This window comes from Pocillopora damicornis, chromosome 10 (genome assembly GCF_964200805.1).
Source record: "Pocillopora damicornis chromosome 10, jaPocDami1.2, whole genome shotgun sequence".
NCBI lineage: Eukaryota > Metazoa > Cnidaria > Anthozoa > Scleractinia > Pocilloporidae > Pocillopora > Pocillopora damicornis.
This window is the reverse complement of record NC_142679.1, coordinates 17774537-17800515: the sequence shown is the minus strand read 5'-3', so window position 1 is coordinate 17800515 and position 25979 is coordinate 17774537. Positions and strand designations below refer to the sequence as shown.

At 40.0% G+C, this 25979-nt stretch overlaps 5 protein-coding genes across 6 annotated transcripts; 3 read left to right on the top strand and 2 right to left on the bottom strand.

Annotated features, from left to right (window-relative positions):
* The first annotated feature begins 206 nt into the window (after positions 1-206).
* LOC113686420 (cytochrome c oxidase assembly protein ctaG) lies at positions 207-3601 on the top strand. The gene is made up of 5 exons (XM_027204037.2): positions 207-1380; positions 1838-1993; positions 2150-2275; positions 2610-2651; positions 3168-3601. Exons 1-5 carry the CDS (start codon positions 994-996, stop codon positions 3294-3296), a joined length of 840 nt encoding a protein of 279 aa, XP_027059838.1. The 5' UTR covers positions 207-993; the 3' UTR covers positions 3297-3601.
* A 2390-nt stretch (positions 3602-5991) lies between these two features.
* On the bottom strand, positions 5992-7212 carry LOC113686411 (adenosine receptor A2a). Its single transcript, XM_027204027.2, has one exon. It carries the CDS (start codon positions 7058-7060, stop codon positions 6122-6124), a length of 939 nt encoding a protein of 312 aa, XP_027059828.2. The 5' UTR covers positions 7061-7212; the 3' UTR covers positions 5992-6121.
* Positions 7213-7714: 502 nt separating this feature from the next.
* On the bottom strand, positions 7715-16122 carry LOC113686361 (uncharacterized). 2 transcript variants are annotated; one of them, XM_089185990.1, is made up of 11 exons: positions 15917-16122; positions 14568-14958; positions 13537-13793; positions 12868-13068; positions 12135-12522; positions 10975-11025; positions 10756-10800; positions 10421-10468; positions 10064-10126; positions 9649-9702; positions 7715-8332 (listed from the first exon to the last, which is right to left on the bottom strand). In XM_089185990.1, the coding sequence occupies exons 1-11, from the start codon at positions 15981-15983 to the stop codon at positions 8254-8256; spliced, it is 1644 nt and encodes a 547-aa protein (XP_089042116.1). In that variant the 5' UTR covers positions 15984-16122; the 3' UTR covers positions 7715-8253. The 2 variants fall into 2 exon arrangements, with proteins under 2 accessions (XP_089042116.1, XP_089042117.1); XM_089185991.1 differs by having other exon boundaries at positions 10064-10123.
* Positions 16123-16811: 689 nt separating this feature from the next.
* Positions 16812-19614, top strand: LOC113686398 (BTB/POZ domain-containing protein 6). The gene has a single exon (XM_027204012.2). The coding sequence runs from the start codon at positions 17110-17112 to the stop codon at positions 18409-18411; it is 1302 nt and encodes a 433-aa protein (XP_027059813.2). The 5' UTR covers positions 16812-17109; the 3' UTR covers positions 18412-19614.
* A 2918-nt stretch (positions 19615-22532) lies between these two features.
* On the top strand, positions 22533-24521 carry LOC149039200 (BTB/POZ domain-containing protein 6-like). Its single transcript, XM_089186001.1, has one exon. It carries the CDS (start codon positions 22707-22709, stop codon positions 23994-23996), a length of 1290 nt encoding a protein of 429 aa, XP_089042127.1. The 5' UTR covers positions 22533-22706; the 3' UTR covers positions 23997-24521.
* Positions 24522-25979: the final 1458 nt, after the last annotated feature.

Below are 25979 nucleotides of genomic sequence, written 5' to 3'. Positions count from 1 at the left end.
AAAGTATAATGTTGGAGATCTGGGTGAATATCTTAACTGCCATTGATAGATTTATTCTCTCCATATGAAAGCTTACCTTGGGGAGGTATGGAAAGTGGCCCACTGATGAAATCTATATCCAAAATGTTTCAGCCTTTTTGATGAGGTCTTCAAAAATAGTTTCATGTGGATGGGTCCTGTCATTTACCATTTTCTATTTTTGACAGGATGTGTGCCTGCACAATATATATTAAAATGGAAATCGATATCCTTTTCAAAAACTTCATCCCTTTTATTTTCTAAACTTTTGTTAACAATTACATGGTAATAACGAAGCAGTTAAGTTAATTAGAGATGCTATGGAGAACCTCAGAGGCAGCCCCTCTGTTAGATTACCCTATCCTTCCAAATACCTCAACTTAAGATACTCTTAAAGGGGGATCAAATCAGTTGATAAAACCAAAATTGTCTTGTGAAGAAATTCTTACTCATTTGCATAACTAAAGGAAGTACTCCTTGAGACAGAACCTCCCTCTGCAGAGCACTGATTATCATTAGTAATCCCCTTGCCCCTATTTTACTTGTAAATTCTGTAATTAGCACTTTTCAAATACTTGGCGGATTGATGCTGGTGGTTAATCACTCAAGGTTATCTATAATACCAACCTCAACACTACAGTGTGTATTTTTGTGGCAAAAGCATTATTTCTGCTGCAATAAAATTTCTGAGCTTGAAGGTCTTGAAATTCCACCGTTTTAATGATGCAACATTTTAGGGAACAGATGTCAAATAAAACGCAAGGAAACTTTAAAAGAAAAGTTGAATGAACAGAGCCGTGAGACCCTGGGAAGGAGACTGATATTTTTAAAACCCAATCTCACTCTGTTAATGTGAAAATGCAATATGGCGGACAGATGACATAATTCGCTGAAGTGGATTGTAAAAACTGTGACCATCCAAGAAAGACAAGAACACTGTGGTTTCATCATTTTTTTTAGTTTGACTTTTGTAGCATGATTGGGTTGCTTCTTCGGACTGCTGGCCAGAGAGTATTGCTTTCGAATCCTCATCATGGTGTTCTGGGTTCAAGATTATGTAAGCTTATGGTAGGGAGAGTATGCTTTCATAGCATAACACGTAACAGGTTTATCTGCACAAGATGCTTTAAAGAACTCTCGGTGACAAAGGAAATTACCTTCCTACCAGCAAGGCGCTTAAAAATGTTTCCAGGTTTGATGTGGGGTGTCAGTCGGCGTTTTGCTGTGACTCGTGTCGGCTCGAAAGGACATTCGGCCTCCAGTATGCGGAACAAGACAACAGCGATTTATATAATAGCCCTTGCAGTCACAGTTGTGGGAGCCTCATACCTTGCTGTACCTCTTTATCGCCTTTACTGCCAGGTAAGTGAATTTGATTTACAGTCCTGGCCACAAGCAACAAGTAAATTTACTATCCTTCTTTCCCCACCAATCTCCGCTCTCCATTTCAATTTATTATTCTTTGTTTGTGTTGCAGTTGAAAAAAGATTTCAAAGTAAAAAAAATTTAAGCTAGTTCGAATTGTTGTTTTGTTTGAGGGACGCTACATCCTTCACCTAAGGCTCACTACCTTTAAAAGGGGTAAGTTTCTATAGCAACTGTAGTAGTGCCTTAATGGGGTTTGCATTATAATTTGGTTTTATCAACTGAGTTGATATTATGAATTGGCCACTGTAGAGAAATACTGAAGCTGACATTTTAAACGTTAGCATATTGTCAGGGTGAAAGAACATCTTGATTATCTTTACCTCAAAGCTAATGCACTGTTATAACAGAAGATAGCTGGATTATTACTTTTGTTTCTATTTTGTCTGTGTAGGCAACAGGTTTGGGTGGAACAGTGAAGAGAGAGGAATCTGGGGAGAAGATTGAGCAGATGGAAAGGAAACCAGAAAGAGAGTTAGTCATTAGGTTTAATGCAGATAGGAGTGCTTCCATGCAGTGGAACTTCAGACCTCAACAGACAGCTATCAGGGTATAATTGAAATGAGTTTTTTTGGTGCTATCATCTCTTTTGACATGTGCAGTTCAACCAAGATCACAAATCTACAGTGTGTGTATCCGTAATTATTTTTGCATCATGTGAATGACAGCAGCATTTAACCTTGAGCTGCACTGAATTTTTTTCCAGCTTGTACCAGGGGAAACAGCTCTGGCATTTTACACTGCTACTAACCCAACTAATGAGCCCATCACAGGAATTTCAACATATAATGTGATTCCCTTTGAAGCAGGACAATATTTCAACAAAATCCAGGTAAGTCTTATTTTGTTGTTAAAATTTAATCATTTTACTCCCAGATCTCATTAGAAATTCTCTTTACTATGAGCCATGTAATTTTTGTTATGTTAGTTTTGAGAATTGGTATCGGATCAACAAAAAATCTACTTGTTGAGGCTTTTCTTATTTATTTGTATCACTTCATTTGTCTCCTTGATATTGTATTGATATTGTGAGGAGAAATACTGTCTTAGTCACTCATAGGAGTAAGGAGGGTAGCGTTTTGCTGCCCTTATTACTCTTAGTGAGATTTTGTTACTTTGTGACATTATTATTTTCAGTGATTTACAAATGATTTTTTTATTCCTAGTGCTTTTGCTTTGAGGAACAGAGACTGAATCCACATGAACAGGTTAGGTTAAGCTTTCACAATCTTTCCAGTGGGAATACATTTCCACATAAAACTAGGAGGATAAATATGACACTGAAACAACCTGGCATATCACCAAATTCCAGCCCATCTAAGAGCTAGTGTTGAACCTCAGCTGAAAAACTCTGCTTTCACCTGTAAAATGTTGGAAATGTGTTTGTTTGGTGGTTGGCCTATTCAAGTGTTTCACTCATCCTCAGTTGTGAGTTCCACTTCAACAAATATCACATGAATTCCTCATGGCTTTGACAGCCATGCGGTAAAGCCAATGAAAGGTTTTGTACAAATTAGAGTATCGGGTTAGCTCATGATAATAATGGTGATAGAGATCCTTAATCCATCTTTGGTAGCTGTCATTTTAACTTAACTTCTCAGAGCTTCTGTCCACCAGGAACAGCCACTCTTTGTTACAGGTGTCATGAAGGAATCTAGGCCATATTTTAATTCTTTTAAAGTCTGTCTGATGCTAATCAGAGCACTTCTATTTTTTGTTGGCAGGTGGATATGCCAGTATTTTTTTACATTGATCCCGAATTCACTGAAGATCCTGCCATGGCTAAAGTGGACACCATCACTCTCTCCTACACATTTTTTGAAGCTAAAGAAGCTGAAAGGCTCGGTTTATAATGACTGCTGTGTTCTTCACAGAGTAAAAAGGAGTTAACTGTATTACGATTCTGTACAATACTGTACACGAAGACATATCTTGTCTCACACTCAAGAACATTCGAAGAACATTCGAACGCGCCAAAGCTGCCTACCACGAAAAGACGTGACAATTGGGAACAGTTTCACGCGCGTCAAATTGCTTCGAAGGACTTTCACGCGAATTCTTTTGCTCAACGCATGTCTTACTGTGTATTTTATTTCCTGAGGAAAAACCACAGGTGCTAAAATACTTCTCCAATAAAAACAACTTAACATGCCTGTAATATCACTTTTAACCTTACATTTTTTACATTCTTAGAAGCAAGTTCGTTGCAACTGTCTTTTTTACACTGTTTAATCGGGATTAGAAGTGGGTTTTTATGTGGGGACGATGGTAGGTTAATAGAAACAAAGTTATAACGAGGAATACAAGCGGTACGATTGGTGATTGGGTCCAGATATTCTTGCAGTGTTTCAGAGGAGGGTCTTATGTGTGGAGTTATATCTCTGACTGGAAACGATTCAATTTTAGGTCATTTGACGGTTGCTGGTTAAGTTTTTCTGAATGACGAGTTACTTATTGTTGATAACGCTTCACTTTTTCACTCTGTTCTTTCTTCAACCATTGGCACATTTCGCAAAATATTTCAGACATACATATTTTGCCAATTTCCTACATGCAAATTGCTGCTGCCGTAGGCACAATAATTTACGTAATGTAGAGCAACGAGCTGTTATATTAGCTTATCTTTTAAACAGGGTTCTAATTTTTTTTATTGAAAACTTTCGGAATATTTCTGTCTCAGACGGATCCGGACAGAACTTTTTTGTGTATTTAAAAACTACTTTTCATCACTACAAGTTTTCAGTGCTGCCCACCGAGTCAATTTTTATACTTCAGGGTTGAAAACAAATATCTTTTAAATTGCATAATAAGCGGTAACGGCTGAGGGACTCATTAATGTGGAACTCACTCTAAAACTCAGGGCTAGCTGACGTTTGAAGACACGTTTGACGACACCGAAAGTGTTTCCTGAGAGAAGTCAGTTCTGTTTTTTTGCTGTAAATTTAACAAAAAGGATCTGTAAAAGGATGTTATTTGTGCCATTTGCCTACATAGCGCGGGGCTTGACTCCGGCGTACGTAAAAAAAAGGTCTCAATGAAGTTTATCTGTTAGTGGTAAAGCAGTGGGAAAAAAAATAGCTGCTGGACATAAAAATTGATAAATTTTAACCATTAGCCGTAAAAAATGTTAACCTTAAAAAAATTTTCTGTTAACTTCCACGAGGCAAATTTTAACTGTTAGCTTAAAAAGTCACTGCCCTATTGAGATCTACGAGTTTGGCGGCTAGTTATTGGCCTTTTGACTGTTGACCCATCCAGACTGCGTTGGTGGCAACCAGCTGTTTATTTCATTTGGAGTAGTTGAATTTAAGCATAAATAAGCTTTAAAAGTTAATTCTTAAATTTAAGTCGGCAAACATAAAGACATCAGTTTTTCCATTATTTATTACGATGAGAGAATGCTCTTTAACCACTTTATGAACGATAAGATAAGTAGTTTATCAAGGAGACATGTTATTTGCTCGAGAAATGGATAAATTCTACCTGAATGTTAGAAAATTCTGGATTGCTCTTATGTGGTAATGCGTTTTAAAGAGCCCTTGACAAAAAAAGAGTAAGTGCAAGTTGATTGGTGAAAGCTATTAGATAAGAAGTCCTAGACTTACAACGATTACAGCTCGCAAACAACTTTTAGTGGATCAGTGTTCACAACACTTTCCCCTCGAAATTCATTTGCCCCCGGTAACATTCTATCCGGAAAAACGATCGATCTTAAAGACCCCTCCAGTGTTACAAAGTCAAATTCATTTCATGCGCTCAGTTACACGTCGATTACTAGCAATAGAAACATCTTTAAACTTTCATGAAGAAATGTAAAATGGTTTCCGTGTTTACATAGCCTGATGTAAACACGCGGGAGGTTGGGAGAACACGAGATAAGTGTAGGAAACCACGAGGCGAAGCGGAGTAGTTTCCAGCTTATCGAGTGTTCTCCCAACCTCCCAAGTGTTTACATCAGGGTATGTAAACACGGAAACCATTTTACATTTCTTTTATAAAATAACTAATGAAAGAGGAACGAAAACCGTGTTTACATACCCTCATGTAAAATGGTTTTATGGCCAATCAGAGCGCGCGTACTATTTGAATTATTTTATAATGAGTAATATAAAACACTGTCCACAAATTCGAGTCGCTAGCTAGTCTAGTGACCGACTTGACGGGGATTATGGGGCTTTCTCATTGTTCGGTGAAAATTTGAAATTGTTCACTACCGCTAAATAACAGCTATCTGCCCCTCTATCTTCCTCTCTATCTTCCTCTCTATCTTCCCCTCTATCTTCCTCTCTATCTTCCCCTCTATCTTCCCCTCTATCTTCCCCTCTATCTTCCTCTCTATCTCCTTTACCTTCCTCTACCTTCATCGCTTATTTCCATTTTGCCGGGAAGATTGCAGAGATATTAAAATCAATCCAACACCCCGTTTGTTTCTAAACCGTGCATACATGTTCATTTGTAACTAAATCACAAGTTGTATCCATGATCAAGAAAGTAGCACGAAACACGAAAGATGTTAGTCTTGTGTACATTCAATCGAACGGAGTTATACAATGAATTTTATTCTCTTCTTTTGTTTCTCGTTTCTTCTTGCACAACGAGTTTTCTCTAATAATAAATGAGACTCTTTAAGTCAGCTTTGAAAACATCAGCACGATTGTAAATCGTGGAGGATCTAACGTCATGGACAGCGAAGTGCTTGTCTGATTGATTTCTTTATTGCTAGTCTTACTTCACTTATCCTCCAGCAGTAAAGAAATGGGTTCACCGTTGAGTTAAAGAAGACCAAAGTTACTGCTATTCCCCTAATAACGATTAAATGCGATGAATATGTTTTACTAAAAGCCGTACCAATTTCCACCATACTCATAGGCACATAACAAACAACTAATGCTAACTGCACCCACAGTGCACTGTGCACTGCTTTTCTATATTGCGCTATGTTCAGTTGAATTGCTCGGCTTGGCGGTTGTTGAATATGATCCTGTGCTTGAGCCTCATGGTGACTGAGAGTGCGGAAAATCTTTGTGTACGAGGCGATTGGGATTATGAGGCCAAATATCCTAGTTGTCTGGCCATACCAAATGGTTATGCGGTGATCTAGCATGTAACACAACCCAGCGAGACTGGATAGCACCCAGAAGGTAGCTACCAAGGCATACATGCGCTTCAAAGTTACGATTTGTCTGTATCTCAGCCCCAACAATAGGGCGAGAAGTCTGTCCACGCTTATGGCCGCCATCGTCAACAAAGACACTGTACATAAAGTGAAGCCTGTCATGGAGACTGCGTCAATTGCGAGTCGACAAAGACTCCAGTGTTCTTGAACCAAGGACATCCAATGAGTAACATACAGAGGTTGGCTAAGAAGACCAACGAACAGATCAGTTGATGCCAGACAAAGATACAAGACTTTGGATGGTGGATGGAGGGAAGATTCCTTGCGAAGAGCAACAAGGATAAGAGAATTCCCGATTAATGCTGTGACGGAGAGAAAAATGTTGACTGTTGCGAGATAAATTGACTGTTGTTGTAATCCACTTGCTAAGGAAGGGGAGCAGCGCAGTTCTTGAAATGTTCTCGTTTGTGTTCTCTCCCCTGTTAAATTATTTGCCGCCATCGTTCTGCAGTCGTTTCCTTTCTTGCAGGATACCGATGAATGCAACGAGAGATATTTCGTCTTATTAGCATCTGCTCAGCCACGATCTCTTAAACCACACTTACTTACATGTATTGATAATTAATATGAAAGCTTCCTCAGTGACGTTCAACCATTTCAAAAGCATGACATGTTTGGTTCAATTTTAGTATCAGAGCAACCGCGCAGCTCCCCCCTCCAACCCAGCAACAGTCAACTTATCACAAGTTAGGGTTAATGTTGGTTTAGGGGAGGGGTAAGTCCGCAGTTGCTCAGATACTGACTTTGATCCAAGCTTTCTTCCTTTACTTGTCGCCTACGCCTCAGGCAGACAAAAATTGATCAACACACAAGTACAGCACAGTAAATTGTTTGAACCCGGTAATAGTGTAGTCTAGTTGTCTGGGGAAGTGACTGACGTTTCGACAGCTTGAGCGGAAGTAATCATCAGAGTCAAGTGAGTTGTTTTTGTCAGTCGACTGACGTCCGCTCAGCTGGTTGTCGAAACTTCAGTCACAACTACCTTCAAAAGTCCTTCTCCGGACTACACTCACTCACTCAGACGATCAAACCACACTATCACACACAACTTGAGTGTTTGTTCAAGTAACAAAAAGCATTATCAAGAGATTTTAAATATAACTTCTCGTCATTATTTATTCACTTTTTAAACCAATCAAAGAAAATAAAGAAAAAATTAATGCAGAGAAAAATGTTTCCATTTTAGCAACACGGTTAACACTTAATGCGGAAACGTTCCTTTTTTTCTTTGCACTCCACCAATGCGGAAGAGCGCTCTCAACTACTCGACAGCGGTAAAGAATAACATCGCTATTTTCAACGATCAGGGTTAACTCAAACCTGTTTGAAGCCAGAATATGTCTTACGTCAATCTTTACAACAATATTTGAGTATAACTTTTAATCTTTACATAACTGAATATTTTCAGCAGTTTTATTGTGTAAATTTTGGCAATCATTTAGCCAAATACACAAAATTATCTTCTCATCACGTCAAAAATTTCGCCAAAGGCCCACAGTGCTTTTCTTTATAGAACAGAAATCAAAGCTTCAAATGCTGCTTTCAAAAAAAAAGGCTCTCCCTCCTGTATTTTGTCTCCTTTGGTGGGAAACCACAGCTGTGGCAAAAAGCGAGGTTGAGTGAAGGCAATTCGTTCACGTGATTGTTTTGTAATGAAGATGACTTTCACTCTCTTTGTTCTTCTCCTCTTCTCTTCCTTCAGCAAACGATAAACTAGAAAAGCAAGCAAGGGATAGTGCCAATCATAAAAATTCTGGCAGATCAAAAGTAATATAATCTAGTTTCAGCGCGTGCCTGTCTGTACGTGCTTTTTTAAAAATCCGTCTCTGCTCACTGATAGAGGCGATTAATCACAATTTTACCCAGCCATAATGGATTGGAGAGAAGTTCGTTGCTTGATTCTAGGCGTTGAAAGTCGGAAGGGGAAAGAGGGAAGGATAATGAGAGAGGGGGAGGGGAAAAGGGGAAAGGGGAAAGGGGGAAGGGGGAAGGGGGAAGGAAAAGGAGGAGGAGGGAAGAGGGAAGGAAAAGGAGGAAAGAAGAAAGGGGGAAGGGGAAAGGGGAAAGGAGAAAGGGGGAAGGGGAAAGGGGAAAGGAGAAAGGGGGAAGGGGAAAGGGGAAAGGAGAAAGGGGAAAGGGGAAAGGAGAAAGGGGGAAGGGGAAAGGGGAAAGGAGAAAGGGGGAAGGGGAAAGGGGAAAGGAGAAAGGGGAAAGGGGAAAGGGGAAAGGGGAAAGGGGAAAGGGGAAAGGGGAAAGGGGAAAGGGGAAAGGGGAAAGGGGAAAGGGGAAAGGGGAAAGGGGAAAGGGGAAAGGGGAAAGGGGAAAGGGGAAAGGGGAAAGGAGAAAGGGGAAAGGGGAAAGGAGAAAGGGGGAAGGGGAAAGGGGAAAGGAGAAAGGGGGAAGGGGAAAGGGGAAAGGAGAAAGGGGAAAGGGGAAAGGGGAAAGGGGAAAGGGGAAAGGGGAAAGGGGAAAGGGGAAAGGGGAAAGGGGAAAGGGGAAAGGGGAAAGGGGAAAGGGGAAAGGGGAAAGGGGAAAGGGGAAAGGGGAAAGGAGAAAGGAGAAAGGGGGAAGGGGAAAGGGGAAAGGAGAAAGGGGGAAGGGGAAAGGGGAAAGGGGAAAGGAGAAAGGGGAAAGGGGAAAGGGGAAAGGGGAAAGGGGAAAGGGGAAAGGGGAAAGGAGAAAGGGGAAAGGGGAAAGGGGAAAGGGGAAAGGAGAAAGGGGGAAGGGGAAAGGGGAAAGGAGAAAGGGGGAAGGGGAAAGGGGAAAGGAGAAAGGGGAAAGGGGAAAGGGGAAAGGGGAAAGGGGAAAGGGGAAAGGGGAAAGGGGAAAGGGGAAAGGGGAAAGGGGGAAGGGGGAAGGGAGAAGGTGAAGAGTGAAGGGGGAAGGGGGAAGGGGGAAGGGGGAAGGGGGAAGGGGGAAGGGGGAAGGGAGAAGGTGAAGAGTGAAGGGAAGAGGTATTTTGACGTTCTATACGGGAGTCGACCATGGGTATTGAAGTTTATGTTACCAACAGCTGATTTGATTCTCACCTCTCATAAAGGACGTTGTCTTCTACTTTTGTGACAGAGACGCGATGATGGAAACTAAAATTCAAAGTTCAAAAGTTGGTAACAATTTAGCGGTGTTGTGAGTTCGTCAACGTGATCTACAAAGATTCGAACGTAACGATGCGTGGGAAACTTTGCGATTTTGGCATGATATGTGAAGTGAGTGTAGAATTACTATCTCCCCTCCTTGCTACCCCATGGATTGGATACCAAAGTATTGCATGTTACCCCTAAGCATTTCTCTGTTTGAATTGTCAACCATTTATACTTGTGGGTGGAGAGAGACTGGAATACAGAACTATGACCAGGCAAAGCTAGGACCCAGACCTCTCTAACCGGAGTCTAACACCACCAATCCTCATTATAAGCAAGTTAAGGTAAAAATGGCTCAGCTTACCTTTCATATAATAAGTTTTCAGAGGACTTTTCCTCGCAGTCTCGTGGCTGTGTGGAAGGCCTGCTAAAGACACTTGAAATTAATTAGCGCCTAATGAAAAATTAACCTGCTACACCCTGATATAAATATGCAGAGTCTCCACACTTTGCCTGCACGTTTCCCGGCCTTTTATTGGTAACAACAAGGAGAATTTGTAAAATAACCAAAAGCTTCTTTAGTAAGCGATCATTTTCTATATTCTCATGACCTTAAGGCTTGACTCAGAAGTGATACTGTAGGGAGAAATCAGATGACAATCACTCGTAGGCGTTCTAGGGTTAATGAACTGACTAAAAGGTCGAGTACACCAAAACATACCTTTCGTACAGAAAGTTTTCTTGTGCTGATGCATCATTCGTAACTGGCCTATCGTGAAAAGGAAAATGTCAGTTTTCAGTTTACCGAACAGGGCGTGAAAGATTTTGATTCCTTGCTAATAAAACAGTACGATTTCAAGAATTCTAAATTAGCATGCACTCTTAAAGTATTGCTTTGCCCTGTACCACAACGTTTTACAAACTGGACTATATTAACGAAATCTCCGTGAGATCTTCCGTGGAACGTATCCTAAGCTAAGAAATGGCGAAAGAAAAAAAAAATAAAAAAAAATAAATAAAAAAGAAGGCCAAGAAACTAACAGACTCCATACAAACCTGTCAGTGTCAAGGTCCTCGACCGAAAAAGACTTCTCAAGATCGCTTTTTGAAAAAAAAAGAAAAGAAAAAAGAGAAAGACTTAAAGATAAATACAAATGCGATGAGCTACTCTAATCGGGCATTTGTTGCTCTCTCTTTATTGAGAGGTCAGTATACGAAGAAGATTCTGAACGGCAAAATGGACCATTACGTTTTTTTGCGGAAGAATCTTTTTACCTCATGTATACTGTAACATTTTTTCCTCTTCCAGACTTTTCATATTGCGTTCTAAAAGGAAAAAAGACACATTAGGGTTAGCAATAAAAACCGAGTTCATCAACTCCTTTCCCAATCCAAACTAGATAAGAACTGTGCGCTCTTTGGCTTCACAAATTACAGTGCATTCGTTTACAAATTTGCGCATTTGCTTTCACTCATTCATTTCATTCACCTCAATTTGATGACTAGTCAGTAGAGAACCCAGAAAACGCAGTTAGGAAAGAAGGACATAAAGAAAAGATGGAAAGGAAGGGAGGGGAAAACTCAACTTGAAACACCTCTTTTGTGACATAGTAGGACAAGGTGAGGAGCTCAGGAAAAGCTCTGTCAAACAAAGTTAAACAGAGGGCACTCTATAACACAGGGTAATTTAGTATTATCAACTGAGTTGATGACGTAAATCAGCCACCGTAAAGAGTTTAAAAGCTGCCGTTTCGAACGTTAGCCCTTCGTACATTTCTTTACCGAGCTCAAAACATATCATCTCTCTCATTCTATTTACAAACATGACGCTATCGACATTGCTGATCCCAGCAGTATGCAGGACGCATGTCATATGAACTTCGTAATAGACCTCACTCATTGTAGAGTCTCCGTGGCTCAGTGGTAGAACATCAGAGCGCGGAATCCGAAGGTCTGAGGTTCGATTCCTCATAGAGATTCAGAATTTTTTCTTTGTCCCACGCTCGCGACAAGTTCTACCAAATAAAGTTTCACGATACGTAGGTTTTAGTCTCAAAAGAGGAGAGGAGTTTGGACCCAACTAGCTAGAACTCGGGACCGGTCACCTGGGAAGGAGGATCCTAGTTATGTCATGATAAAATTTACCTGATTTCCTCCTCATAAGGCTCTGTAATAATTATTCTTATGATCCTCACTTGTTGGCAGTAAATTTTCTGTAGATCCCCCCCTTCCTTTTATACTCTGTGGGCGAAGATTGATCCCATCTTCGTTCCCCTTGAAAAACCATGTGATCCCCTAAAATTGTCCGCCCCTCCCCTCCCACCCCCCGCCCGAGGCAATAAACAATGACTCGTCCCTTCATTCGTAAAAATTTATTCATTTGAGTGGGGAGGACTTGTTGCTGACTTATGCTACTCTTTTCATCAGTACCCTACCTTCTTCTACACCAAAAAACCATGGCAATTATCAATCCAAGAACAGCTAAGGCACCAATCACTGTTCCGACCAGGAAACTGGTTCCAGGAAACACTTGGTGAAATGACATAGTCTCTTCCTCACGAGGCGGTGCAGTGCTAATGCCACCATCCACAGTGGGAGACTGCGTACCAGCTGATGACGTAGTTTTGGAAGGTTCAGTGACAGCAGAGACAGCGGTAGAACTTGCCTGTACAACTAAGGACTGGGTACTTACAATCCCAGAAGACTTTGTAGTAGAATAAGTCGTGAAGCATAGAGTACTTGGATAAGTTTTCGAGACTGTTTTTGGTTGAATTGTACTTGTTCGGATCATCATACTAGATGAAGCTGCTATCATGGAAACGGCTGAGAATGGAGCAAAATGTAAAACTGTTGGTTTCAACTAGATTTAGCGGCACCAGGCGTAGATCATCGCACACACAACCCTTAAGCCAGTTAGTTGCCCGCTTCTAGCGGATGTACGGATCGAAATGAGGGGTCTTCATCCGGCTGGTACTGTGAAATTGTGTTTTTCCTTCGTAGTTTTTTTTTTGCTTAATAACTTGCACCACAAATTTCCCCATGGGTAAAGTTTGAGGATCACATTGGATTCAAGTTTCTGTAAAAGTATACAAACTTAGATACATTTTTACTGTTACTGTAGGTTAAGAATTCATGAGCGAACAGTTTATCCCATAAAACAATACTTACGTATACAGCCAGTGACGATGGGTATGCTCCAGGTCCCGTTCTCCAAACATGACGTGATCTGTCCCGCGGGATTCTTAGGTATGAACCCGCTATTGCACGTTACTGTACATGTGCCGTTAAACGTAGTTTGATTATTTTCGCCACAGTGAGCTGGTTTTAACATTCCGTTGTCAGGTTTTCTTAATGCTGGACAATGGATAGCTGCATTTAAGACCAAAAAAAAAAAGAAAGAAAAAGAAAGAAAACATTATAAAGAGCTCTATCTAAAAATTCAGGTCCAAAATCGTTCGAGTTAAAGCCTCGTACTTGAGCAAGTTCTTTTCCCAGGTTCAGGGTTTTTTTGTTCACGTGGTACATCACAGGAGGGGATTTGGATGGAATACACCTTATTTCGAAATGGAGGAAGTACGTCATTATTTTTTCTTTATGATAATTTGCCTTCTTTGCCTTGTCTAAAGCTTACAATATTATTTTGAATTTAGAGGATGCGATCGAGGCAAAGTGGGCTAATCATAATTATGAATAAGAGATTGTACGAAATAATACAAAAATTGTAATCATTTTGGAGTTTACGGTTTGTTGAAAAAATATCGATTTTCTTTGACGTGCTCTCATGTAGAAAGCTGATGATGATCGCTGTTTTAATTCAGAATATGAATTGTAACTCACGTCTATAATAGCAGTAGAAGATCATTTGGCCTTGCGGGTCTCTCGTCACACCATAGGGATGAGCACCACCATAATCGTTTTTCGTCATGAAAGTCGAGTATTCTGTTTCGTAAAATATGTATTCTAGACTAGACTGCGCCCCCCTAACCAACTGGCAGACTTTGCTACCATAGGCTATCAGATAGAATGGCGAAGTCAATGGAAGATCGATGGCAGTCTGGGTCGAGCCAAGAACACTGCAGCAGTAAGAGATACGTCTATTGGAACGAAGACAGTACATTACATATAGGGTCTGCGCATGCACAGCACAGCACATGATGTTGAAATAAGAGAAGGGGCTGGTCATTATTTGTCATCTGGTTGGGAAGGGGGGGAAGGGGGAGGGGAATTGAAGGATTTTGACGGTGTCACGACAAAATTTACCTTACCCCTCTCCCCCCGAGAGGCGATTAGGCTCTGCAATATTCTTATGACCCTCCCCACATTGGCAGTCAATTTTCTATAGTCCCCTCTCTATACTCTGTAGGCGACAACTGATCCCCCCTCCATTCTCCCTAAAAAACCATGTGGTCTCCCAAAATCTCCCAACCCCCCCCCCCCGGCGATTAATAATGAGTGGTCCCTGATAATTACAAAATCATAGCTGTAAAGTAAGTCAATAGCCATAACAAATGAAAATCTAAAAAAGGCTGCTGCAAAGATAACATGAAATAAATAAATAAATAAGAAAATTAACGAGAGTAAATTTTAAAAGATTTTACGTTTCTAAATCGAGACCTGGAATTATATGATCAATGAGCACAACATTTTGATCGCTTAACTGCTTGCCTTTATCAGGCGATTTGAAGTTTGGTGAATTTATTTAAAAAAATATCCTTTATGGTTCTCGAGAAATTACCTTAAACAATTTTTGGTTTATGGCCAATTTAGCTGATAAAAGATCATCGGTGAACTTAAAACTTTTAAAGTACAAATGCACTTGAACATAATTATGTACAATGTGGTGACTTAACCACTCAGTGAGTACTCACGTATCCTGGTCGTAAACTCCTGTCGGTAACGTTCCCCTTCTCGTGTTTTTATTGTAAATTATGATGGTATTCTCGTCGTCCCACTGGACCCAACCTTCAAGCATACCCGAGGGGCAGGTTTTCCCCCACAGATAAATACAGTACTTCCCTGAGGGCCACTGGTCCCGGTTGGAATCATTCACAGAAGATGTTTTCATACAAAATGACCGCTGTACGTCTCCATATTTGACGAAAGCGTTTAAATGGAGGTCGGGCGAATGTTGCGTTCGTGGGTCCGTGTCCTCGCAGTCTTGGTACAGCGTCCCAGTTTTCCAGTTGATAGATGGGTCGACGGGACAGCCATTGATGGCCATTGGTAATCCATACAGTCCTTTAGGCCAACTGATCATCCCTATGTAAAGAGAGGGAAAGAGACTAAGGAACGCAATCAAAAGTTTCACTCACAGTCAAAACTACTTGGGCTCTTGTCCTAATAACGCAGAGTCAACGCTCGCGTAAATGACTGCTCTAGGGGAGGGAAGTGTGTTAAATTGCCCTCATGATGTTTTTCTCGTCTAGACACAAGTCGCTAGGTGACACCATAAAATATAACTTGACCCTCCTTCTTCATGGTTTAGCATGGTTGTTTTCGTTCAATCCGTTAATTTCAATACAGGAATGTTATAGAAAATGTGTCTATCGTTTTGTGGCAGAGTGAAGATGAGAAACGTCTACCTCATCCCACTTCTTGCTTCCTTGGCGCAATTGACTCAAGTTTCATGATTGCAATGATTGATTCTTTTGTAATAAAGTTATATCACAAAACATCCCAATACAAATTTAGTCCGCCGTTCATAGAGGGGCCGAAATGACACGTAACAGTCGGCTGGAAAGAGAGCGTTGCGTGACGTGTAACACCACGGGTGGTTTATCCTTTAATCTTCACAATAAGTAAACTGAAGTACAAAGTTCAGAGAGTGTTAAAAGAGAGTAGAAAACGAACCGCAAAAAACACAGACGTAATTATCATGTGTATCTGAAGCGAGTATCGTTTTGTTACAGCTTATAACAGCCCATAATACTGCACAATGTCAATGCCATTGGGCAACAGTAAAAATCGTATCTTTGTTATAGGCTCATTGTTTACCTGACGATACTGCGTACAGAAAATCAAACACATAGTTACATGTAGCTACACCTGACTGACCTCAACTATTTAACGCAAACTTTGAGCTTTGTTTCATTCATCATAAGCGAATGGCGCAACGTACATAAATTGACAAATCTTTGATAAATCATTTCTAGAGCATAAATATTTGTTGAAATCCTCCACTCGAAAAGTACATGGAAATAAAACATCAGCGTATTACCTGTTATAGAAGATGACGATAGAAGCGCGCTTAAGATGATCAGCTGGTAAAAAGCGTTCATAGACATATTCCTGTACGTTGATTTATAATAATGTGGCTGTTGACTTGGCCTGATCGCTGATCAGCGTTATCCGTCAACACTTGTATATGATGACATTATATCAAATATCAGTTTATCTGTTATAGATAGATAAGCCTGACAGGTACGTGATTGCCATCGATGATTCAAGGGGCGAATATTCCAGTCCAGGGAAAGAGGCGGAGGGGGGGAGGGGGGGGGAGGGGGGAATATGGAAGGAGGAGGTCATTAATTGTTTTTGTTTCTCTTTTGCGGACTCTTTTCTCACATAGGTCGATCCCAAATAAGTCAGGTGTTGGCCCAAAACTCTTAAAATTTTGACAATAAGATATCCACTGGTGTTAATGATGAACTGAAGAGAACCTGCATGTGCTTCGTGAGACAATTTTTGAAAAACAGAAAAAAAGAAAAAACAGAGTGATCGTTAAACCCTTTAATTCTCAACAATGACCAATAAGTAATTTCTCTCAATAATATTAACAAATTTCCTAATAGAAAAGTGATTAGAAATTAAACATCTACCAATGAAAACTATTGATTTGACACATAACTCTTCGAGCTGAAATTTTCAGAAAGGTATCGCAAACGGGGAAGAAAAAAATGATATCGAGATCGTGGGAGTGAAGGGGTTGATTAATAACGGATCAAGAGGGATGATCATCCGGTTGAGTGTAGTCCTAAAAAGGACTGCTGCCTGTAGTGGTGACAGACGTTTCGATAATCTGAACGGAAGTCACACGTCTGGATTTGTCGGTCAGCGGTTGTGGTATTTTCGTCAGCTTTAGAAACTCTCTACGGTGGCCAATTTACATTTTCAACTTAGTCGATAAGAGCAAATTACCTTGTTATGCCGCCCACTGCACCGACGAAGCACCACAGTTTCTTTCGAATTCATCACATTAAATGGAAGCATCTCGATCGATTAGATGCATGCAAACATACATAACAGCACGAGCAAAGACCTGAAGAGCCTGGAAACAAAGAATCTTTTCTGCGTGATTGGAGGTGAAAAAGTGTCACGACAACTTACCTGTCTTGAAATTGATTCCCTGTCAAAGAAAAGTGCATAGTATCGAATAAGATTTGTGAAGAGAACTGAAGGCAGAACATAGCAATGACTGGTGAAGATAATTGGCAGACGAAACTCCTAACTATTGTCGAGAGAACAACGCTTATGTTCAATAATGAATTGTTGAGCGATGTAAAATTTGTTGTTCCAGTATCGAATGGCGAAGGTGAAAGAAAGATGGTGATTCCAGCTCACAAGTTTGTGCTTGCAATCAGTAGCCCTTTGTTCTTTACTATGTTCTATGGTCAAATGGCAGAGACTAAAGACTCTGTTGAACTGCCTGACTGTAATTACGAGAGTCTGTTGGAGTTGTTTCGTTTCTTGTACACCGACAGAGTGAATTTAACCGGAAGTAATGTGATGCAGGTGTTTTGCTTAGCGAACAAATATATGGTGTCCTCGCTCGCACAGAAATGTGCAGAATATCTGCGAGAAAACCTGAAAGCATCCAACGTCTTTTGCATCCTTCCATACGCTCGGAAATTGAAAGATAAACATTTAGCAGATCGATGCTGGAACGTGATCGAGATGCATACAGAAGAGGCTGTGACGTCAGACAAATTTGTTACAGTTGAGCGATCTGTGCTTAAATCTGTTGTGAAGAGGAGAACGTTAAAGGTAAAGGAAGTGAAACTGTTCAAAGCTGCTGATCATTGGGCTACAAAAGAATGTGAAAGGCAAGGAGTAATTCCTGTTGGAGAAATGAAGCGACAAATTCTTGGAGAAGATATTGTAAAGGCAATAAGGTTTCCACTGATTTCACAGAAGGAGTTCGTGTCAGCTGTGATTGATTCTCAAATTCTTACTCTTGATGAGGTTGGAACCATGATGAAACGCTACTGTGGCGTCCTAAAGTCGCCTTTGCCATTTAAGAAAACCAGAAGGGGTAAACTCTTTCATCTGCGAAGTAACCGATTTCAGAAGTTTAGTAGTGGCTGTTACTATAGTAAAGCCGATAGTATCAAGTTCACTGTCAGCAAACCAATCATGTTACGTGGAGTTCAATATTTTGGCTCAAAACATGGCAAGCACACTGTTTTTACAGAAGTTAAAGATACCGTCCAAAACTCTTGTCTTGGAAAAGAATCAGGAACTTATCACTCAAAAAAGGACGCTTGGAACAACTATCATGGCTTCGATGTATTATTTGAGTCTGCACTGTGTTTGGAAGCAAATAAACAATACACGTTAGTGTCAGTTTTCAAAGGTCTCATTTCATGGTACGGACTTGAGGGACAAACAACAGTTGAATACGGAGGAGTGCAATTCACGTTTAGTGAATCAAATTGTGACTTCAATAATACTTCAGTGATCAGGGGACAGTTTCCGGCTCTCATTTTCAGCTAGCTTTTGTGGATAAAATTTTCTAACAGCTCCATATAGAGAGATACCTTGCTTTAATTTTGTTTTTCTGAAAGAATTGAAATTTGTTAAACAATAAAAATAGAACTATATTTAATCTGAAATATTGTAAGGGTCTCCTTATATTGGTGATGGGAAAAAGAAATGGAAATATTATATTACTTTAAGCCATTCGATACAAAAAATTATAATAACCAGGTTGATCATTTCTTATTCCTTTTGGCGGTCTCATCTACATCTCAGACATAAGTACCATTTCTTTCACCTTTTTCTTATTGTGGTTGTGAATTTGACGTGGAGACAGATGTTTTTGCGTAAACTGCGGTTTGCGGCTAGTTACCAGTATATTTTCATTATGTTGCTAAAAAAATAATTAAGTACTAAGAAAATTACTCTACCCTATAAAATTGATCCCGTACAGGACTTTCCTGGAAATAACCCTCCTTTATACTTTTATAGATTTAATACTCTCGTTTTTAGGCTAAATCCATGCCGAATTCCCGATCAGGAAAAATAGTTTTCAGTTTTTAATTTAACACGTTCGACACCTCTTTTTCTTAGAGGTGATTTAAGGTGTAAACGTGAAGTACTTTTAACTGCCGCACTGAATTTGTAATTGGATAACTTATGCGAATAGCACGTATTTCTCTCAGGGGCGGTACCGTGGGTACGCCCTTTCTTCTCCGAATTTTGTGTTTACTCTGCTGTTAGGCAACAACCTTCAAGGACAATTTTCTTTTAAGATACCTTTGCAAGTATGATTTTAACCCTGTTACTAAGTTTATGATAATTTTAATATTATCAATCTTGCTTCTGTTCTGGCCGATCTCAATCGTAAATGTAAGAAATTTAAGGTAGAAAATGATTTTGTAACTGCGTAAACGACTCGAAGACGCAAACTTATTATGCAGGGTCTCTCGTACGTAACTTAACGTGATTCGCTGGTTGAGATAGAATGATGACAATAGAAGAAGATTGACAGCTTAGTAGAGTCACCTTTAGTGCCACCTTTATAAGCTGGTACACAGCATCTTTCAATCAGATAGAGCAGAATAGAGCAGAGTTGAGTTGTGTTAAAAGGAATAAGCTGAACTGTATTGAGTAAGGTCAAGACTGGGCTAGTCCCCGTAAGAATAAAATTGTACTAGGAGTTCAAGCCAGAAAATAAAAGAATTCAACCGAGTGTTAAAGAAATCGTCTAACAATATTTCGTCTTGTTTAAACTGGTCAAGCTTTTTTTTCTCATACCAGTGATGAGTGACATGAATTCATACAAGTGGTTTTCACGTCGCCATTCAAAATTAGATCGAGGTCGTATGTGTCAATTGGCCACGCCAAGATCGTTAGTGTCCAAAACTCAGAGTAGTACCGCATTCAGATCGATACCAACGTTCTATCAACCTACGGCACAAATTTTGGACTCGATGAGGATGTGTTTCATCCACTTCGTCAAATGAAGAATTCGAATAAAACTTAGACCACATCATGGCAATGACTGCTGGAGAAAAATGGCAGACAAATCCCCCAACTCTCATAGAAAGAAATTTGTTTGTCCCGAACAACGATTTTTAAATTGTGAGAGCAATCCCCCTTTTCTAGAGTGATCCGATTCGAGTTAAACGAAATCGATGAGAGAAAACAATTAGACAAAAAAATAAAAAGAAAGCTATTTGGTCTTAGTCAGGTAGAGCTGACAGTATTTAATTTACAACCAACAAGCCAATTTTGGTAGGGAGAAATGTCTCTTAAATCCAGAGGAGCGAAGGTTGATTTCATGCCCTCAGTGGAGAGTAGCAGTCAACCCCAATTTCCATCTTTCATGTTTAGTCGAAGCTATAAGCATAGGTGGAAATAAGGTGGAGACTCCCCCCTCCCTTTTAGTAAATTACAGCGAAACTTAGGCGATTGATGAGGGTTTAGAGCCTATTACTGTCCACAAAAACCTGTTCCAGGTGATCAGTTAGAAAAAAAAATAGCGAAATAGCAAACGGTGCGCTAGGAGCGGAGGAGTGAAAAGGTAAGGGAGGCTTGGCTCACAACGGCACCCGACCCAAGCCTCGCTCGTGTTTTCACTCTTCCTCTACTATGTCGCTGTCTAGTATCGCGCACCGTTTTATTAACTGAACGCCTGGAGTAGGCTATGTTCAATGGCTTTCGAATTGATGTATATGGGGCAAAAAGTAGCTGTACTGTATTAATTTCTGGCATGAACATAGAAAAAGGAAAGGCACAAAAAAATAAAAACAAGGCGGCTAAAAATGAAATTCTCTCGAATATCAAGAATGCACGCGCAAGATTTGATAACGCTGGGGAAAATTATAAAACGTTTTCATTCAATTATCGCACGTCATATAAACTATAACTTTAGAAATTGGGCTTTTCTTTGTTTTTTTTACCTGTTTTTAAACATGTGATAAAAATTAACTCGCTTTAACGGCTGATAGCCTGTATAATCACACATATACATTATCTGACTGTTATCATTTGCTATCAATAATCGTGACCGTGGTTTCACTTTTTTCCGAATTTTCAACTATTCTTTCCTTCTCAAAACTCGACACCCTTTCCGCCAGAAAGTGAAGTTGCCCACCCGTCTTCAGCTTTCTAACAAAAATCTTTTCTATGAGAATTGTCTACTGTCTACGTGAATTACGAATTCTCTATGTGAACTGTTGTAGTAAGATGGCGAAAAAGAGCTGGCAGAATAAAATAATGCAGAAAACTCTTTTTTTATTAAATGATCAACGTGCCATACGTCATGCTAATTCAGTTGGATTTTGCCTCCTGAATAGTTTTTCAATTTCGAATTTTCCAATTTTTGATCCAATTTACCCAAGAGAAGCCGTTGAGATCGGCAGAGAATAAGGAAAATCTGATGAACGTCATTGAAGTACCAAACGGTTAAGCTATGAATGCTCATGATGTGTTTCGTGATCTGTGTGAGCCTGTTATCATATTCATTTAGCGGTAGCATGAGTTAAATTAATTTGCTTTACATTAAACTTTATACACCGAGAAGAGACAAAAACGGGGGTTTCCCTCAATTTGAAGACACTAAAGGGAGAAATCCTATCCCTCTCGACCTCTTCACTGTCTGACAAAGCGAAATGAAGACCTCTCTGGACTTTTAAGACGGAGTTCTTCCTTGGGAATTTCCCATTCATTCCAAAATTACAAAAAGCTGCTGTCAGCACTTTTTGCACCATTTTGCGCTGACACGAGATGCACAAAGATGACTCTTGTCATTTCACTCTGTAGGACATGACTGTCGATGAGCAATGTCTTTCGCTGGTTATTTCGAAACTAGATTGATAATCATCAAGAAAATTCTGAGAATTTAAGTTTTGTGTAGCATATGTGACTCATTGCCGATGCAACTGTCCGGTGACATCTCTTCTCTATTGAAATGAGATATGTATGATGATTCAAGTTTTGTTCTCTGCGCTTGTGCTTACGGTTGGAGGTATTCATAAAACGTCTTGCCAGAAAAGAAAAGAAAACTGTGCAGAAATATTGCTTGTATTTTGAAGTTGTAAGAGCGATGGACTGAAAAAAAAAGAAAGGTTATTGAAGACAATGATAAATTTTCCAGACAGGTCAGATACTGTTGAGTTGTAAGAAGAGACAAAATAAACAAAACAAATCTTCAGAATACAAATTGCCATTTGTTTGGAGCGGTTACTCAGTTTTTGAAGAATATCAATTGCATCGTCACATTTCCCCAGTCCCTCGGCTCTTCGTTAAATCGAGGTTCCACCGTAATGACGGACTTTACCTGTTGATTTTCCTTTTAAATTTTTGTTACGATCTTGTCTTAAAAGGCACCAAATAGGTTCTTTGATTCTGGCCCGTGCACAAGATGGATGCATTGATACTAAACCTCGCGTTAAATTTCTTTAAAGACAGAAATATTAAGATTTGAATTGAAAAAGGTTCTATGTACCCCTTCCCTCGTCCCAGACCCTAACCGATTGTGGTTGCAAAAAGATGGTAGACACGTTATGAGTCAATCATTCTGCTGTATTTTTTATTTCGATAGAATTTTCAGATTGATCAAACAACAATATCAGTCAAACTGCTGGAATTTATCAGATTAAATGAAACCATTTGTCTATCGTAACTTCGTGAGCAAAGGCTCAGAGAGCCCGGAAACGAGAAATTTACTCCTTTGCGTCACTCGAGGAACAACTTTGTCACGTCAACTGATTCCCTTGACGTGAAAGGTTCATAGTATTCAATAGAGTTTACTTTGTGAAGAGAAGTGAGAACAAAACCTAGCAATGGCTGCTGAAGATAATTGGCAGACGAAACTTCCAACTCTCGTCGAAAGAACTGCCTTCATTTTCAACAGCAAGATATTGAGCGATGTGAAGTTTGTCGTTCCTGTTTCGACTGATGAAAGTGAAAGTAAAAAGGTGATCCCAGCTCACAAGTTTGTGCTCGCAATCAGTAGTCCTGTGTTCTTCGCCATGTTCTATGGTCGAATAGCGGAGACTAAAGACTCTATTGAACTGCCTGACTGTGAGTACGAGAGTCTGTTGGAGTTATTTCGTTTCTTGTATACCGACCAAGTGAATTTAAGCGGAAGTAATGTGATGCAAGTGCTGTACTTGGCGAACAAATATCTGGTGCCCTCGCTTGTCAAGAAATGCAAAGGATATCTTCAAGGCAACCTGATAGCGTCGAACGTGTTTTGTGTTCTGCCACACGCACAGAAATTTGAAGATAAAGACTTAGAAGATCGATGCTGGAAAGTAATTGAGGAGCAGACCGAAGAAGCGATGACGTCAGATGAATTTGTTGCAGTTGAGCGATCTGTTGTCGAATCTGTTGTGAAGAGAGAAGTGATGAATGTGACAGAAGTGGAACTGTTCAAAGCTGTTGATCGCTGGGCCACAAAAGAATGTGAAAGGCAAGGAATGATTTCCCATGGAGAGACAAAGAGACGAATTCTTGGAGAAGAAATTGTGAGAGGAATACGCTTTCCGTTGATACCACAGAAGGATTTTGCATCTGTTGTATTTGATTCGCGAATCTTAAATTACGAAGAGCTTGGAAATATGATGAAATACTACAACGGTATTTCAACTACTCCTTTGCCGTTCTTACAAGCCAGTAGAATTGATTCCACTATACACCGATGCTTCAGGTTTGAAACGTTTAATTCCCCAGTGGAACGCTGGGGGTACAGTGGAAAAACTGACTGTATCATTCTCACCGTCAAGAAGCCTGTTAAACTTTACGGAGTTCAGCATTTTGGCTCCGAAAGCGGCGAGTATACGGTTACAACAGACATTGTTGATCCCGTGGACAACACTTCGCTTGTGAGTCGAACGGGAAATTATACTTCAGAAAAAAGCGATACCCATGCTTATTACGGCTTTGATGTGTTTTTCGATCGTCCTGTTATATTGAAGGCAGATAAAGAATACAAAGTAAAGTCGCTCATCAAGGGCCCTAACTCTTGGTATAGCGAAGACGGGCAAACATCAGTGGAGTGCCAGGGAGTGCAATTTACATTTAGTAGCACGGGGGATAGTTCTAATGGGACCAATAAAAGCAGAGGATAGTTTCCTGGAATTTTGTTTTCAGTATCCAAGTAGAGATTCTAAAGTTACCCGAACCGTTCCGTCAGCACTTTTTGCTCCATTTTGCGCCGACACGAGTCACACAAAGATGACTCTTATTATTTCACTCTGTAGGACATGATTGTCGATGAGCAATGTCTGTCGCTAGTTATTTAGAAACTAAACAGATAATCACCAAGAAAATTCTGAGAATTGAAGCTGCGTGTAACATATTTGACTCATTGCTGATGCAACTTTCTGGTGACATCACGTCGCTATTGAAATGAGATATGAATGATGATTTAAGTTTCGTTCCCCGCGCTTCTTCTTAGGGTTGAAGGTATTCATAAACCATCTCGCCACAAATAAAACCGTGCAGAAATATTGCTTCCATTTTGAAGTTATAAGAGCGATGAACTGATAGAAAAGAAAGGTGTTTGAAGACAGTGTTAATTTTTTTCGACGGGTCACTCACTCTTGAGTTGTAAGAAGAGACAAAATAAACAGAATAAATCTTCAGAATACAAATTGCCAGTTGTTTGGGGCGGTTACTCAGTTGTTGAAGGATATCAATTGCATCGTCACATTAAACATGACTTTGCAGTTTTCTCTTTCTCTTTGATCGGAGAGAAAAAAAATTATTCTCTTTGAACTGTTGTCTCAAATAATAATTGTTGTCACATTGTCTGAGATAAGACCCTCACTAAAGATACTGAGAGCAGAACAAAGAGATACCTATTGGAGAAATCTGACAAAAGAAACTCCTAACACTTGTAGATAGAACCACCTCTATTTTCAACAATGAGTTACTGAGCGGTGTCAAATTTGTTGTTCCTGTGTCGTCTGCTGAAAGTGATCCCAGCTCACAAGTTTGTTCTTGCAATCAGTAGTCCTATGTTCTTTGCCATGTTCTATGGTCAAATGATGGAGACTAAAGACTCTATTGAACTGCCAGACACCACAAAAAAAGCTATCAACCATCCCAAGATATAACGAACATGATTGTTTTTCCGCAAATTCGTTAAATCGAGGTTTTCGATATGACGAACCCTCGATATAACGAACCAATTTTCCCAGTCCCTCAGCACTTCGTTAAATCGTGGTTCCACCGTTACTGACGAACTTTACCTGTTAATTTTCGTTTTAAATTTTTGTAATAGCCTTATTTTTTAAAAGGCACCAAATAGGTTCTTTGATTCTCGCCCGCGCACAAGGTGGATACATTGATACTACGTGAACTGTTACATTTCTTTAAGTACAATAATTCTAAGATTTGAATTGAGAAAGGTTCTATGTAACCCTTCTCCCGTCCCAGACCTCCCCCCCATCAATCCCTTCTACAATTCAGCATTGGGAGTTATTACGTCACGGGCGACGAGCTGGGGAAGAAGAAATGATCGAAATACGAATGGGAAACAACGTTAATACTTCATATAGACATATCAGTTGTAAAAATGGTGAAAATGGTGTTGTAAAGCCGGAATGGTATCGGTGGCATCCGGAAGGGCATCAAGAAGTATCATATTTACGTTTTGTAACTTACAGCGCGATGTGCGCGGCGAAAAAAGAAAACCAAAACCGTGGCCCCCAAATAATTCTCCCACCTTGCCCCAAAAAATGTTTAAATTTTTCGCAACTTCTCCTGTACCTGTTGGTTGGTCAGGCCAAGCCCTTATGGTCATTGGCCCCCGTATAGCTGCTAACTATGGCTTATAATTACAGGCGTTTAGTGTTACTTGTAAAACTCCTCGAAAAGGTTTATGAAAGTTAGACGAAACGCGTCGGAGAATAAAGCAGCTTTACAACTGCTGTTCGCAGAGTGCTGCTCACCAGTTTAGTTCTAAACACTATTTTAAAAAATTAGTTGCGATAGCTGAGGCCAGTTTTTCCATGCAAGTCGTCTGGATATACCTTTCGCTGAGGCGCCTACACAACATTTCTTATTTAACTTATTGGAACTCTTTACCTAATTTTGCTATGTCAGCT

Coding starts and splice junctions, on each gene's coding strand:
- LOC113686361 (XM_089185990.1), bottom strand. CDS start 15,983: ATGTCTATGAACGCTTTTTACCAGCTGATCATCTTAAGCGCGCTTCTA. Junction 13,794..14,567: donor GGAGTTTACGACCAGGATAC/GTGAGTACTCAC, acceptor TCGTTCCAATAG/ACGTATCTCTTACTGCTGCA. Junction 13,069..13,536: donor CTTCTACTGCTATTATAGAC/GTGAGTTACAAT, acceptor TCTTAAATGCAG/CTATCCATTGTCCAGCATTA.
- LOC113686411 (XM_027204027.2), bottom strand. CDS start 7,060: ATGGCGGCAAATAATTTAACAGGGGAGAGAACACAAACGAGAACATTT.
- LOC113686398 (XM_027204012.2), top strand. CDS start 17,110: ATGACTGGTGAAGATAATTGGCAGACGAAACTCCTAACTATTGTCGAG.
- LOC113686420 (XM_027204037.2), top strand. CDS start 994: ATGATTGGGTTGCTTCTTCGGACTGCTGGCCAGAGAGTATTGCTTTCG. Junction 1,381..1,837: donor TTTATCGCCTTTACTGCCAG/GTAAGTGAATTT, acceptor TTGTCTGTGTAG/GCAACAGGTTTGGGTGGAAC. Junction 2,652..3,167: donor GACTGAATCCACATGAACAG/GTTAGGTTAAGC, acceptor TTTTGTTGGCAG/GTGGATATGCCAGTATTTTT.
- LOC149039200 (XM_089186001.1), top strand. CDS start 22,707: ATGGCTGCTGAAGATAATTGGCAGACGAAACTTCCAACTCTCGTCGAA.